Source organism: Pelophylax lessonae (genome assembly GCF_965119305.1).
Source record: "Pelophylax lessonae genome assembly, chromosome: 4".
Lineage (NCBI taxonomy): Eukaryota > Metazoa > Chordata > Amphibia > Anura > Ranidae > Pelophylax > Pelophylax lessonae.
Genome location: NC_138771.1, coordinates 297,877,012 through 297,894,472, shown reverse-complemented (window position 1 = coordinate 297,894,472; position 17,461 = coordinate 297,877,012). Strand labels below are relative to the sequence as shown.

Genomic DNA, 17,461 nt, shown 5'->3' with positions numbered 1-17,461 from the left:
GCTCCATTTTGGGGTTTACATAGACTTTAAGTGTACTGTCTGGATAAAGTAGGACTGCATAGGAAGACTCAGACCAATAACATATTTTTATGCGAAAGAAATCAAAATAGAAAATAAACACATTCCATCTAGTATAAAATGGAATACATAATTGCTTTAGACCTCGTAGACGCATACTTTGGTGCATCTACACATGCTACCCAGGATATTCAGGTTGAAAGGTAAAGTACAACGAGTTCACTTTTGTAACTGGATGGTAAGATTGATTTAATTAACAAAAATAGCACATTCATAACACTGACTAGGATTGTGTTTGTGAGCTCTGCTGAACACACTGCCAAAGTGAATTTGAACTAGGGCCCTTTGACCATGGCGGAAATTAGTTTTCTGCCACAAGGATATTCGTCAGACAACAGGAAAATTAACCCAGAGGGACACTTTGAACTTAGAGCCTGGAGAATCCGATTCTGGAGACCTTGTAAAATAAACCACTTAGCGGTGTAGCTAGAAGCTGAAATATATAATTGACCTGTGAAAAAAAAATGATATTTTATCCATGGTACTACAATTCCTGTAATCTGCCTATTAACCTACTGATCAAAGGGCATGCTTGTATTCTTTAACCCTGGACAAATCTGTTTATAGTATTATTCATGGCTTATAATGTGAATAGTTGGAGGAATAAACAGATAACTTTTTTTTAAAGCAGCAAGATTATTTTCTAGTTCAAATGAGTGTGTGTGTGCTTGGGTCAAAGAATTCATAATTCAGAATGCAGAAAGTGTAAATTGACAGTGGGAGAAATTGGAGCTAAATACAATATATGTGAATTCACTGAATTTACCTCTTAGGTAGTCTTTGATGTTTGGTAGCCTATTGAAGAAGAATAATCAGAGACAAAATATTGTGGTGAAAATCAGCCTCAATATACTTAACTGAATTCAGGATAAGAGGCATTGGAAATCATCTTGTGTCAAGCACAGCGCATTAAGTGGACAGAATTCAAAAGGCCATAGAAAGGGAGAGGGTAGTTAGAGGGAAAGTATAGTCTTTAAATAATTTTTTTTTTAGATATACAACTGAAAGTGATTGCATTGATATACATTGTATAATGTTGCTAATATGTGCACATCTTTAACCATCTAAGGACCTGAAGGTTTTGTCCCCTTAAAGCGGAGTTCCGGGCACAAAATCGACCTAATCGATTTTGTGTCCATCCGCTTGCTCTTCTTCACCTGAAAAGGCATTGGATAGTTAGGATTATTTTTTTTTTTTACTCACCTTGTATTTGTAGAAAGAAATACTCACCTATTTTCCACTTCCTCCCTCTGTGGCCGCGGTCCGCGCCGTCACTTCCGGTTTGCAATGATTCCTGGGAGCTGAACGTCATCGCTCCCAGGAATCAATGCGATGGCACCAGCCCCGCTCGTCACTTCCGGTGCGACGCTGCATTCCCTGCTAAACAGCTTCTGGGCATGCCCAGAAGCTGTGGAGGAATGCGGCGCCGCAACGGAAGTGACGAGAGGGGCCGGTGAAGGCGCATTCTGGGAGAAGAAGACGCGGAAGAGGACGCAGGAGAGGATCGCACTGGCTTCAGCTGCCCACAACAGAGATGGCAACGCTGGAGAAGAAATTTTAAAAGTGAGTATTTCTTCTTGCAGGTAAGTGCGAACCGGGACAGATCAGAGGCTAGCCATTGTGGAATGTACTAGCCCTGACTGTCCCGGGGGTATGTTCATTGAAAACATTTTTGTGCCCGGAACTCCACTTTAATGACCAGGCCAATTTTTTCAATACAGCACTGCGTTATTTAACTGACAATTGCCTGGTCGTGCAATGCTGTACTGACCCTTTTTTTTCCCCACAAATACAGCTTTCTTTTGCTGATATTTGATCACCTGTGCGATTTTTATTTTTTGCGCTATAAACAAAAAAAGAGCGACAATTCTGAAAAAAATACATATTCTTCACGTTCTGCTATATAACATTCCCAAAAAAAATTAAAAAATCTAATTTTTTCATCCTTTTAGGCCAATATGTATTCTGCTACATATTTTAGGTTAAAATAATTGAAAATAATCGCCAAATTTATCGCATCTAAAAACTAGGGGATAGATTTATGTCATTTTTATTTGTTTATTTATTTCTTTACTAGTAATGGCGGCGTTTATCGATTTTTAGCAGAACTGCGACATTGTGGCGGACAGATCGAATACCTAACTGACATTTTTGATACTTTTGAGGGCATCAGTGACACTAATACTAAAGTATTATACTAATACTAAATACTCAGTGCTAAAAATATGCACTGTTACTGTACTAATGACACTGCCAGGGAAGGGGTTAACACCAGGGGCGATCAAAGGGTTAGGTGTGCTCCTAGGGGGTGCTTTCTATTTGTGTGGGAGATTGACTCACTGGATGAACACAGAGACCTGTGTTCCTAAATAGGAGGGACACAGGATCCCTGTGTTCATCTCTGACAGAACAGCCATTCTGGTTGGCTGCGCGCCTTCATTATCTGTTACAAGAAGTTTTGCGTAATAGAGCCGACCTGCCGCAGTAAAACTATGGCGGCTGGTCGGCAAGTGGCTAAAGAAAAATTGTTTCCATGTATAGTTTGTAATTACTGTATATAGTATATGTAAATAGGACAATCATATTTGCTTCATCAAAATGGTGACCATCTGCACACAGACACTGTGCATAAATGTGAATGAGATGGGTAAAAGATGGCTTCAGCTCCTGTTCTCTACCCGTAGAGAACTTCTCTGCTGGTGGAAGAGGAATTGAAGCCATCTTTTTTATACATCTCATTCACATTTTTGCAACAGGGAGTTGGTATCTTTGTGCAGATGACCACCATTTTGTTGAAGTCAATTGGAGCCTGACAAGCTGATTCTGTCTGTCTTGCATCAGTCTAGTCACATGCTGATCCAGCTGACACAGGTTTGAGGGAAATTCGAACGGTAATATTTTCAAAATTTTGGGAATTATATTTGCTTATAACATACATATAGATAGGCTCTCCTTTCTGCTTTGCAGTGCTACACCATGGTTGTGCTTTAACAGTCGCTATTTACAATGCAACTGATCCACTGTAAACAATGCACTTCCTGTGTAAATGATGGATATGTACTGTATTTGAGCTGCTCAGGCTATATGGGATATGCCCACCGCCCACCGCTGTGAGCGCTGGCTGGGAAGGGAGCTCGTCTACACTCCAGGCAATGGTAGAGAGTGACTACAGTAGGTGTCCTGGGAGCTGCACATCAAGTCAAGACCTGCTGTTTGATAGTGAATGGCAGTTTCAGCCTTGACCCCCGCCAGGCCACACCTAGTCATTCTCCTGTGTGAATCATACCTTATCTTACGGATAAGTTCACCTATTCCAAAAGAAGATGCAGTCAATGGACCCCAGGAGGTATTAATAAAGGTGCAGCTTTGCAAAATGTTCATCAATTATATTGTTATACCTCTAGGTCATTTGGGCCCTTGGACGTCTAGACTAAAAACTCAGAGTTAGCAAACGCCACATCCTGCCTTGTGTCTAGGATCACTCCTGTAATGCTGGAAATTAGGGTGCAAGAGTTTTCTTAGCCTGGCAACAAAGCAGGAAATGGGAATTGCATACTTAAAGTTTGTCACCAGGCTTTCAGGGGGGCCCCAAATGTCCTACAGCTATGACAATTAAAGTAACAAACATAAAATGTAAAAAAAAAACACTGCTACCCTATTTATTTAATATTGAAACCCTAATCCTAAAGAAATCAACAAATCCAGCCATGTTGGCCGAATGGCTACTGAGGATGTCCAAAAGCTGCCTGGTGGTGAAAATTAGAATTGTCAAACAGTCTGACTTTTCGACCTTTTACTCCATCTGGGAAGGGTAAATAACTTTTAAAACCTCAGAAATCTATAATGACCGGATGGCCAATATGCCTCCCGTGGTCCTAATAAGTGATTTACAGTTGTGTTCAAAATTATTCAACCCCCACTGAAATTGATTGTTTTGGCCAGTTTGACATTGATTTTGATCATTCAGTCACCCTGCTTACAATTAAATCAAAGAGGCACGTGTAGGTCAGACAAATATACAGTAAAACCTTGGATTGCGAGCATAATTCGTTCCGGAAGCATGCTTGTAATCCAAAGCACTCTTATATCAAAGCAAATTTCGCCATAAGAAATAATGGAAACTCAGATGATTCGTTCCACAACCATTTATTCATAAGTCCTTCAGTTTATAGTCCATATAAAAAGATTATAGCATTGCGATAGGTTATATAACCATAAAATGTCCATCCACAAATAGCCGCTTCCATAAAGGGATTAGAAGCAAACTCCAGTAGGAGCTACAGAGTATCAAAGAGAAGAGAGGCTCCTCTAAGTGTAGCAATATGGTTCCATTTAATGAAGGTACAACATTTAGCAACTCACATGGTTAATGTACAAAACAGGCACATCTAAGTATGCAGGCATCCGGGGTAAAGCTGTCCACATGGACTATCTTCTGCACCACCGGCTGCCAGTCTGTAATCCTGACCGGGAAGACCACCCTGCAGTAAAGGGATCTGAAAGCGAGGGGCAGCATGGAAGGGATGACGTAGATGGCGGTGCGGAGGATGGTCTATGTGGACAGCTTTAGCCTGGATGCCTGCATACTTAGATGTGCCTGTTCCAATCATCAACCATGTGAGTTGCTAAATGTTGTACCTTCATTAAATTTAACCATATTGCTACACTTAGAGGCGCCTCTCTTCTCTTTTATACTCAGCTGTGACTTGAGGCTACTTGTATATCAAGACATCGCTTGTAAACCAAGTCAAAATTTATTTGAAAATTTTGCTTGTCTTGCAAAGCGCTCTTAAACCAAGTTACTCTCAAACCAAGGTTTTACTGTAACATAAAATTTATAATTAAATAACCACAAATGTCTTTTCTGTGCTCACATCATTATCAGTTTTATTCAACCCCCAAGTGACATTCAATCTTAGTACTTAGTACAACATCCTTTTACAGTTATAACAGCTTTGAAACGTGAAGCATAGCTTGACACAAGTGTCTTGCAGCGATCTACGGGTATCTTCGCCCATTCGTCATGGGCAAAAGCCTCCAGTTCAGTCACATTCTTAGGCTTGTGCACTGCAACTGCTTTCTTTAAGTCCCACCAGAGGTTCTTAATCGGATTTAAGTCTGGTGACTGTGATGGCCGCTCCAAAATGTTTCAGCCTTTAATCTGCAACCATGCTCTAGTGGACTTGGAGGTATGCTTGGGATCATTGTCCTGTTGAAAGGTCCAACGTCTCCCAAGCCTCAGGTTTGTGACGGACTGCATCACATTGTCATCCAATATCTCCTGGTAATGAAGAGAATTCATGGTACCTTGCACACGCTGAAGCTTCCCTGTACCTGCAGAAGCAAAACAGCCCCAAAGCATGATTGACCCCCCGCCATGCTTCACAGTAGGCAAGGTGTTCTTTTCTTCATAGGCCTTGTTCTTCCTCCTCCAAACATAGCGTTGATCCATGGGCCCAAACAGTTCTTTGTTTCATCAGTCCACAGAACACTAACCCAAAACTTCTGTGGTTTGTCCACATGACTTTTGGCATACTGCAGTCGACTCTTCTTATTCTTTGGAGACAGCAAGGGGGTGCGCCTGGGAGTTCTGGCATGGAGGCCTTCATTACGCAGTGTGCGCCGTATTGTCTGAGCAGAAACTTCAGTACCCACATCTGACAAATCTTTTCTCAGTTCCTCAGCAGTCACACGGGGACTTTTCTCCACTCTACGCTTCAGGTAGCGCACAGCAGTCGAAGTCAGCATCTTCTTTCTGCCACGACCAGGTAGCGTTTCAACAGTGCCCTTTGCCTTGAACTTGCGAATGATGCTTCCTATGGTGTCTCTTGGTATGTTTAACATCTTTGCAATCTTCTTATAGCCATTGCCCTTCCTGTGAAGAGCAATCACCTCTTCTCTTGTCTTCCTGGACCATTCTCTTGACTTCACCATGTTTGTAACCACACCAGTAAATGTCTAGAAGGAGCTGAGTATCACAGTCATTTTAAAGCTGCCTAATTGGTGCTTATTAGGCTTTATTGCTGCTCCCTGTCATCCACAGGTGTTTTCAATACCTGATTGAAAACACTTCAATGAACCTCTGTTCTTCAGAGTGGTAGACTTTAAGGGGTTGAATAATTGTGTCAATGAAGAATTCACAAAAGAAACATTTACTACTGTATTACAAAACCAATTGATGTCATTTTAGTTGCATATGGTTCTTTAAGAAGTCCTTGTAGGATTTCATTCTGAATACAATTACAAATGTACACTAAATTCCCTAAAACCCTTTACAGCATTGGGGGTTGAATAATTTTGAACACAACTGTACTTCATGCAGATAGCTAACTCTAAGACTATATTTTTTCAACATCTACATTGCAATATAAGGATAAGAATGGGGAAAGAGACTCAGTTACATGTTGTCCCCTTTTTCTTCCCCCCCCCTATTTTCTTTTTTTTCTACAACAGAGGAATATTGTCTATTCTTGTGTGAACTTCTGTATAATATTTTATATGATTTATGAATTAGTATGCAATGTGACTTTTTGGTGTCTGTTGTTCAAAAGATATTACAGGTTATTTAAGTTTTTGGTCTTTGGTGTTTAAAAGGTAAAAAAAAAGAAATTTACATTTTACAAAGCTTTACAGTTAACATCTACTGGTGCTCCTTGATGGCATTTTCTGCAGAAAGGTGAACTTAGCCATTAACTGTTGTTAGGCACCTAAGCACAGTCACTGTAATTAAGTGCTAAACCTTGTGGTTTAGTAGTCTCAATAAATACATTTTTTACGGCCTCCTGAATATTGTGTTAGACAGTAAATTTTAGAGTGCTGTCTGGACTGCACCAGAATCTCTACAAGGATAAGAATTGGGCTGCTTAGACACCCAGAAGCTTTTATAGCAGCTAAACAAATACTGCTTGCTGTACAAGGAAAGTAAGTAGAAGAGAATTCATGTGCATCTGACATCAGCTCTTTCCAGAGTGGAGACCTTGCATGATGATTCCTGTCAAGGAATCTCCTTCCTTCAAGGACCTGGCCAACAGGAGGGATAAATCAGCCTCATGTTTCCTTGTACTGTATACTGTCACTGGATCAGACCTGTCTTATGTGCCATGGTGCTGGTGTCTCAAATGGAATTGGCGACACCAGCATTGTATGATGAATGCAGCCCCCTTGATTTCCAGGCTTTCAGTCTTGGCAGTTGTTCTGAGCTGCATTCTAAGTGTTGGTTTAAGAAGGCCCTGACGAATTTGCCATTCCAGGTGAACCAGTTTTTTGGCACATTGGTGAATGATATAATAAATAAATCAATAAAAACCTCACAAGAGGTAAAAGTGCCTTCGTACCTCAATTTAGTAAGAATAAAGAGCCACATTGCAAGCCAGGCTCCTTTTTCATAAGCATCTTTTTCGTTCTCCGGGTGTCTCAGACAAGGGTTCCAACCCTTTAAGACTTCCTGGTCTGGTGTCCCTGGCAATACAAGTCTAAAAGGCCTGCAGTTTTCCACAACATGAAGGTTTTCCCCACCTGTCTATATCAAGTTGGGGGGGGCGAATTAGCTGGTTTGCAAATTGTTAGACTGCACACATCCCTGACAACTGTATCCGCGTGTGAATTGTGTCAGGCTAATATATTTTCTTATCTGTCAAACAAGTCCTTCCCTTCCAATCCTATTCTTTTCCCATCTCAGCACCACAACTTCTAGCTGTCTGTCAATGTTTTTTTTTTCCTAGCAGGGAGTGATTGCTCCTGATCCATCTTCAGAGGCATGGAATTCAGCCAATTATGGTTCTCAGGGAATTTAATGCCTCTGTGAAGGTCCAAAAATTCAGGATGGAATCCATTTGCATGGTGATAGTGTCTCTTAATCAGAGGGATTTCATGGCATGCAAAGAAATCAAGGATGCTTAACTACATATCCTCATTTGTGCACACCACCAGTGGTTTCAGTGCTTCATGATAGGGGACTACCACTTCCAGTTTGTGGCACTGAAATAATGTGGGATCTATATTGTGGATTACCAAGACAGCCTTCTGTTGTGGAGATTTTATTAGTACTAGAGTGGACATTTTTCAGGATGTGTTTTATTAAGCTTGTCGTTATAGCTCCTGTTTTTGGTTTGCTTGCAATACGCTCATTAGAGCATGTACAGGCAAATCGGCATTGATCAAAGACTACTGGCAGTGAAAAACTTCTCTTAGATGTGTAGACGTGTTTGCTTTACATAGACATCTCCACTGGCGAACACTCTATGCGCTATGCGCGAGTCTGTTTGCCGGTAGAGATCTATGTGTATTGCGATGCGGAATTCAAGGATCAAGCAGCAAGGATATGACCACCAGCAGGGGCCCCTGTATATTGTGCAGATTTATTCGCTTGGCGGGATATGTTTGCTCTGCGAAGTCAATATTGTTTTGATAGCTATCTGCCTTTATGAAGGGATACACGATCATGTCTATCTACTGTGCCTGATCACCATTGTGGAAACAGCATGACTCTTGCCCTGCAGATAGCCTCTATGGGAACAGTAGTGTAATCCTATTAGGCATTGTTCTCTGAGCTTTGCTGAGTGAGATTCTCCCAGTAGTAGTGGCAGGAATGCATGCACGAGTTTGATCAGAGCAGCATTCAATGGTTCAGGCAGAACATTCTATCAAGCATCCAATATGATAACAGCCTGTGTGGAGAATCTACTGGTCCTTTATGAACAATACTACACCCGGGTTCTGCACCAGATAGGATGAATTGCACTTATCACTGGAATGAGTTGTCCAGTCAAGTCCTACCTGTTGAGGTGGCTTCATTATTCATTGGTGATGGCTGGCAAGTTCTTTCTGCTCCTTCATTGGACAGTTGTCATGACTTATGCCAGCCTACTCAGGGTCAGCTGTTGGTTTAGGGCCTGTGGTCCTGGGAGGAATGTACCCCATGCCTTTTGCATTATGTAGAAGTTGAAGTAGTTCCACAAATTCTTGTGTCCCATGATTGGCCTTGTCATCCCTGGTACGCCAGCATAGTGTGCCTGGTAATGGGAGCTCTTTGGCATCTTCCTTTGCATCTGGACCTACTGTCTTAGGGTGCCTTTCTCTGCATCAGGATCTACTCTTTCCTCCTGCTTTACCATTGCTGGCTTGACTGGCTTAGCAAAGCCACAACTCAAAGACCTACCAGCATACCTAGAAAACATACATACTCTGGTACAAATACAGGTGATTTCCTATTGAAGAATTTTAGCCTTTTTTCAATGGGGCATTAACCTTAAGCTTACCTTTAGTACTATCAATGCCCGGTTTTAGCCCTAGCAGTTTTCGTTCAACACCCTCTTGCTTCACAAATGGTCCTTACATGGGTCCATCCCAGAGGAAAGTTTTCTTGATCACCATCCCCTCTTATGAGCTGGCAGCCTTTTCTTGTCCCTCTCTTTGGATTTGCACAAGGATAAAGTGGTTGTTCGCTGCAGTTCTCTTTTCTACCATAGGTGCACCATCCTGCCTTCACTCTGCTCATGACCAGTGCACCCCAAGGAGATTGTGCTTTATACTCTAAATGTTTTTTGGGCTATGCGGGTTTATCTTTATGCTACAGCCTTGTATTGTATGATGGCCTTTTTTTTTTTTTGCAGTCGCAGAGGGCCTGTGTAAAGGTTTGGCGGCTATATCTAGATGTTTTAGATAAACTATTGTTCAGGCTTATGCCATTACACACCAGGCTTCTTCTCTTCCTGTTACAGCCCATTCAATTATGGCAATTAGTGTGTCCTGCTCTTTTCAACACAAGGGAACCATCTCTCAGGTCTGTAAGATACTTACCTGATTCTTATCTGTGAGGTTTTCTATTGTTTTCTGTTTTTCTCACCCCTCCATAGTCACTGCTCTGGGACACCCCTACAGTCAAGATTCTAGAGATTTTTATGGTGAGTACCAAAAATAATCCAATTTTTGTTGACTTTCCTACTGATCCTATAAAATCAAACATGCAACTCACTTTGTCACTCAAGCTGGCCATAGATGTATCAAAATGAAGCCAGTTTAGCAGGGACCAGACAAATTTCAATCCATTTAGGGCCATTCCTCCTTGCTAGAAGTTGATCTAATAATCGACTTCTGTTGAACCGTAATTCTTTTATCTGACAATCCCACTGTCAGAGTACAATGACACAGAGGAGGAGAATTCCTCCATCTACCCCACTTGTGGGGATGAGGGAATCCATTCATTTTTTTTTTTTAATACGGCCCCCTGGATGAACAGAAAATAATGAAATAATCTATGGGCACCCTTAAGCGTTGTACACACATACAGTTTTTTTCCTTCAAGCAATCGGTTGTATGAAAAAAATTCTGACAAATCCCTGCATCAACACAAGTGATGTTGATGCGGGCATCTCTCTTGCTGATACATTGTATTCTGGCATGGGAACACCCCTCTATCTGCATTGTCTGCGAACGCTGAATAAATGCTGGTTTTCCATCTTGTCTATTTGACAGAATCCGATCATTAAGCCCCGTACACACGTACCGATCGTCGGCCGAACGATCGGCCGTCTTTTGTCCAGGGCTGTCGTGTCTGTTGAAAACTGCAAAAGACTGCACACGAATTTTGTCGGCCAACAACAGCCGACTGCAGAAGTGATGTCATGTGATGGTTAACTTTCCTTGTCTTTTTTTCTTTTCTGAGCATGCCCAGTCTTGCTAATCTGCTGTCTGTCGGCCGAAATCTGTACTGACTGGCGAACAATCGGCCGTTCTGGTGACGGCCAACAAAAATTTTAATGCTTGCACGACAGATTCTGTTTGGCCGAAAATGCGCTGTCGGCTGTCGGAAGCATCATACTAACAAGCCTACAATCGGCCGATCGGTCGTCGGCCGAATATTTACGGCCGACAATCGGTACGTGTGTAAAGGGCTTTAGACCTGCTCCTGTTGAACAGACAGCTGTATACACAGACCGAAAGTCGGTCTGTTCCTGCCACACTGGCCAATTTTTTGACCCGTGTGTAATGGGCTTAAACAGCATTAAACCCAAAAGCAAACATTTATTATGGTGCAGCATACCAATTCTTAGATGTGGTTGCTGAATTAGTTTTCTTTTTAAGGCTTTTTTTCTTTTATTTTCACCTGGTAATCCTGCCAGTAAGTCTGTTTTTCAACAGAGGAAGCTGCTCCGCAGATGTATCAGTTAGGGAGTTGAGACAAACCAATTACCACTGACCACTTTTCCTAATCCATATACAGCTGTCACATGACCCAGCTTTTTCAGCCTGTTTGCAGAGAAACATAAGCTGGAGGAACTTCTAGTCCTCTGCTGCTGGTCACATCTTCATAGTAAAAAAAAACAGCCTTTGGAATACAGAGTAAAAATAATTAATATCACTAAACTGTTTTAAATTGTCATACAAATATAAATTTGAAATCAAATCTTTCTTTTACAAAGCCAACTGACTAAGACAAGAATCCGAAGTGTGCAACATAACTGGAAGTAGAGCTCCAAAATACAGTGAAATAAGAGGGAATTACAATGAGTAAATTATTGCAATAATCAAACTGATCCACGGTATGATAGTGATGTTCCGATGTTCCTAAAGGTTAGAACATAGTTTTCAGCAATAACAAAAAGAAAAAGAAAAACTAGAGGAGGCTGCATCTGAAAACTGTGAAGAGATGCACTGAGCTACAACGTGTTTTCGGCCACTGAATCGGAGTGTCAGTCAACTGAAGTATACAAAGAAGTATAGGGTAGAGAAGACCTCCCTGGTTGAAAAGGGGGAGGTTAAAGATGCAGGGAAAAAATGGGAAAGCAAGAAAACTTAGGGTAGAAAGAAAACGAGGGAGAAAGTGGCCACCAATAACATGGTGTGGGCAGATTTCTGACGGTCACAGGCTGTGTCACGCCCCTCCAGCTTGTGTCTTAGAATAAGAGGGAGGTGAAGCCTTCATTATTTTACATGTACTATCCCACCCCCATTGTGTTTAGCTGGTTAGTGGGCATGGAGGAGGAGGGAGGGAGGGGGCTGTCATTTACCACTGTGTATACACCCACATGTGTGACTCTATGGTCACATGGGCTGCTCAGATGTGATCAGGAGGAAATGCTCAACATAGAAACTCACTGAAAACTGAGCATGTGCAGAGTTGCCACCACAGCTGCAAAATCCTTAGCTGAATGGGGGACATGAACAGAAGGTGGAGATAGAAAGCAGCAGGATCAACCAGGTTTTTTGCAGAATACAGAAAACGAGTCTCATAGTGACTGAGTGAGTATGAACAGCATGCAATACACCATTTATTGATAGGTTTTTACAATGTAGGTTTAGAGACACTATAAATCTCACTAGGAGCTTCTAGGGACAGAAATGAAGAAAGTCTACTACTGGCATAAAATGTTTTACAACGAGTGCTGGTTACTCTATTTCTATGTTATGTATCTGTTTTTTTGAAAAAAAAAAAAAAAAAAACAGGAAACAAATGTTTTATATCCGTTTTGTATGATGTGACTGTCCACTACTGTTTATGACTTTTGTATACGATATGTGCTTTGTATTGCCTTAAATGATTTTTTGAAACGTGTAATCACCATGTAAAATAAATAAAAAAAAGTTTGGATTTAAAAAAAAAAAAGTCTATCCAGACAGTGGTCATCACAGATTATTATTTAACTCGATTAAGGCCTCCTACACGTGATACTCCTGTTTGAGCATCTCCTTTTTCAGGCGTAAATTTCTGGGAAAATATTTTTCTTTTTGAAATGCGTGCATTTTCACGCATATGCGTTCGCGCAAATTCCCGTCTTTTCGCGCAAATGTATTTTCACGTTCTTGTAAAATATGCAAATGAGCATTTTTCAGATCAACAGTATGTTCCCGTGCGTTCATTTGTTTACAATTGCGCGTATTTAGAATCCTGCAACTGCAGGCACTGATTGATAATTATAAAATTATTCCCACAAAGATTTGCATGGACACAGACAAAAACAAAAGCTATTTCTTTAGAATAACAAAAGGTAGGAATCTTCAACAAAGTTTGGTAAAATTCCTGCAATTTACATAGATCACCCAGAGGGGAATGTTTTTTTTCCCAACAAAAGTTACTTTTTGATTTAAATTGATGGCTGTACTTGGCACATGCGGCTCCCCATACAACAGAAAACGCTAAGGGTTTTACTCCTCATCACACAGGGGCTGGTTAATATCCTCTATTCCTGAAGACAATAGAAAATAAATGATTGCTCTCAATGTTACATAATAATAATAATAAAAATCATAATAGCAGTGTGTTTTCGAAATAACCATTTTGCAACATGTTATAAATAAGCTTCTTTGTGTTTTCCATTAGTGCAAATATTCTAACTGATATTAAATCTTGAAGAATATTGAGGGTTTAAAAGATTTACCAGAGTGCGTATATGCACAGCATCATCATATAAATGGCTTTTTCTTACGTACGCTAAGTTGAATGGATAAATAAAATAACATGTTGTAGTATTATATTTTATCCTCAGGAATTATTTTTATGCTGTTTATTGTAATCATTTTAATTTGTTTTGTGAAGCCCATATGCTTTATTTGCATTTTTTGTAGTTCAGTCTGATGCATTTTCTAACAAAATACAAGGATACATAATCAAACACAATTCTATTATTAATAGTAAGTATAATATTTGTTCCTTCCTATTCAGACAGGTCAAATGAAAAAATGAACACGGACTTCAGTAATCCAAGAAATAGACCTGGTTTTATTAAGGTGGGCAGAGCATTATTATTTTTTTTTTTTTTTTAATGTATTTATTGAGTTTTTCAAGTTACAAATAACAATAGCATGAAGGCACTTGGGTGGCAAGATGTACAGAAAATATTACAAAGCTTTATTCCTTTGCACATACAAGTCAGCATAATAAAGTGGGATTATGAGTTCTAGTAAATCTGTTGTCCAAAGGTTGTGAACTCAAGTATACAATGGCGAACAAGGTGGAGAAGTCAAACAGTTAGAAGTACCACAATCAAGCATGGGAATATTCAGTAAAATAACTTGTGTATCCAAGTGTTAACAAAGGATATGAACGGCTAGCTGGGAAGCCCAGGCTATCATCTGCATTGTGAGGGTAGAGAGGGGGAAGAGAGGGAGGGAACAGGAGGGGAAGGAGATGAGGTCCCAGAGGTCTACATGGAGGTTAATGCTTCGTAGGGTGACCAGAGTACCGTATTTATATCTACTAATTAACCACTTTACCACCGGAGGATTTTGCTGTCTTACGTCCAGGCCACTTTTTGCGATTCGGCGCTGTGTGACTTTAACTGACAATTGCGCGGTCGTGCGACGCCGTACCCGAACAAAATTTACGTCCTTTTTTCCCCAGCTATGCTGAACACTCCGGTATGTCCCTGCCTGTCACTTAGGAGATCCGCCCGCTCTGTTTACACAAGCGGGCGGATCTCCTCACTCGATTCCCCGACGATCGGGGAAGAGCGGCGGCGATCGCCGCCGCTCCTCCCCTGGCCCGACTCCCGCTGTGACTGAAAACAGCGGGAGCGCCGCCTACAGGGGGAGGAGTCCAGCGACGTAGGTCTACGTCGCTGGACGGGAACGAGCCACATTGCTGCAGTAGCAGCAATGTGACCAGAGGTAAAGTGGTTAACTTACTGGAAATCTCCCTCTGTGTATATACAAGTAGATTGGTAGGCATGATAGATGTTTATTAAAGTGGCAAATTGTTTGTGTGCTAATGTTACTTTTTTTTTTACAACTATTGATAGTTACATAAACACCGATCATCCATAATATTATGACCACTGACAGGTAAAGGGAATATCTCTGTACAATGGCATCTGAAAAATGGTGGGAAATACACTGCTCAAAAAAATTAAAGGAACACTTTTTATTTGGAGTATAGCCTCAAGTCAATTAAACTCCTGGGATATTGAACTGGTAAGTTAAGTAGCAGAGGGGGTTGTTAATCATTAGCTGTTTTGATGTTAATTAAATTAACAACAGCTGAACTAGAAGGGCAACAACGAGACAAACTCCAAAACAGGAATGGTTTCACAGGTGGATGTCACTGACATTTTTTTTCCCTACTCATCTTTTCTAATTGTTTTTCACTAGTTTTGCATTTGGCTAGGGTCAGTGTCACTACTGGTAGCATGAGGCAATACTTGGACCCTATAGAGGTTGCACAGGCAGTTCAAATCCTCCAGGATGGCACATCAATACGTGCCATTGCTAGAAGGTTTGCTGTGTCTCTCAGCACAGTCTCAAGAGCATAGAGGAGATTCCAGGAGACAGGCAGTTACTCTAGTAAAGCTGTACAGGGCCGTAGAAGGTGCTTAACCCATCGGCAGGACAGGTATCTGAAACTTTGTGCAAGGAGGAATGGGATGAGCACTGCCAGAGGCCTACAGAAGGACCTCCAGCAGGCCACTGGTGTGAATGTCTCTGACCAAACAATCAGAAACAGAATTCATGAGGGTGGCTTGAGGGGCTGACATTGTCTAGTGGGCCCTGTGCTCACTGCCCGGCACTGTGGAGCTTGACTGGCATTTGCCATTGAACACCAGCATTGGCAGGTCCCCCACTGGTGCCCTGTGCCTTTTACAGATGGAAACCGATTCACCCTGTGGCGAGAGTATGCAGCCAATTCCTGGAGGAGGAAGGAATTGATACCATTAAATGGCCCCCACGCTCGCATGACCTAAATCCAATAGAACACCCCTGGGACAATTATGTTTTGGTCCATACGACAACATCAGGTTGCACCTCAGTCTGTTCAGGAGCTCATTGATGCCCTGGTCCAGATCTGAGAGAAAATACCCCAGGACACCATCCGTCGTCTCGTAAGGAGCATGCCCAGACGTTGTCAGGCATGCATACAAACGCGTGGGGACCATAAAAACTACTAAGTACCATTTTTAGTTGCTACAATGAAATTTCAGCAAAATGGACTAGCCTGCTGCATCATTTTTTCACTTTGATTTTTGGGGTATCTTTGAATTTAGCCCTCTGTAGGTTGATAATTTTCATTTCCATCAAACAATGTGACATCCTTTCATTCCTAACACATTACCCAGGCCTTATCAGTATCCAGCATGATATATTTCCCCATTTAAATCTGATGTGTTTTCAAAGTGTTCCTTTAATTTTTTTGGCAGTGCATTAGGCAGCAAGTAAACATGTTGTCTATGAAGTTGATGTAGTGAAAGCAGAAAAAAATGGGCATCACAGTTTGTTGTGTATGGGGCTGTGAAGCACATGGTGACCCGTGTCCACAGCCAAAAGCTTTGACAATGGTTCACATGAACATCAGAACTGGACAACAGAGCAATGGAATAGGGTGGCCTCGTTTGATGGATCATGTTTTCTTTTACATCATGTTGATGGCTGGGTGCTTGTGCTTCACTTACCTGGGGAAGAGATGGCACCAGGATGCAGTATAAGAAGGCAAGTCGGCAGAGGCAGTGTGATGCTTTGGGCAATGTTCTGCTGGGAAACCTTGGGTCCTGCCATTCATATGGATGTTGCTTTGGTGTCCATGCCTCAATTGGTCAGGACTGTTTTAGCAACAGGGGACCATACTCAATATTAGGTGGGTGGTCAAAATGTTATGGCTGATCGGTGTATGAAGACTGCTGTGTGTGCATATTAGACATCTAATATATGTATAGAAAAAACATTGCACAGGTTCCTCGAGTTGTCATCTTAATTTTCTTAATAGGTTTATTTCCTAGGACCATCAGCAACATCTAGTGGCAATAATGCAGTATTTTTCCTAACAGATATTTCAGGAAAAAATACTGCATTATTGCCATTAGATGGTGCTAACAATCCTAGGAAATAAACTTAGCAAAATTTAGAGCAATTAGAGGGAATAACCATGTTGGTTGTGTGAATAACTGACCTAATGACACAGGATTTTTTTTTTTTTTTTTTTAATGCATAGACTCCATAATAAAAATAGAACAATGCCTTATTACATCTCTTTAAAGATCTATAAACATTTCAAACCTGCATCACCATTGAAAGCTGCAGCAGCATAGATTTTACCAGACACTTAATAGGTTGAGGTTACAAATCAGGAAAATGTATTGGGATGGTATATAGCTGGAATAGATGGCAATAAAATACAGTATCTCACAAAAGTGAGTACACCCTTCAGGTTTTTGTAAATATTTTATTATATATTTTCATGTGACAACACTAAAGAAATTACACTTTGCTACAATGTAAAGTAGTGAGTGTGCAGCTTGTACAACAGTGTAAATTTTCTGTCCCCTCAAATTAACTCAACACACAGCCATTAATGTCTAAACCGCTGTCAACAAAAGTGAATACACCCCTAAGTTGAAATGTCCAAATTGGGCCCAAAGTGTCAATATTTTGTGTGGCCACCATTATTTTCTAACACAGC

The 17,461-nt window shown here is 41.1% G+C and overlaps 1 protein-coding gene across 1 annotated transcript in view; it reads left to right on the top strand.

Annotated features, from left to right (window-relative positions):
• Window positions 1-17,461, top strand: part of CFAP54 (cilia and flagella associated protein 54) — a 616,124-nt gene that overhangs the window by 170,736 nt on the left and 427,927 nt on the right. Inside the window, exon 16 of the mRNA XM_082253561.1 lies at window positions 13,739-13,803. Coding sequence (XP_082109687.1) covers window positions 13,739-13,803 — 65 coding nt within the window. The remainder of the gene's footprint in view (window positions 1-13,738; window positions 13,804-17,461) is intronic.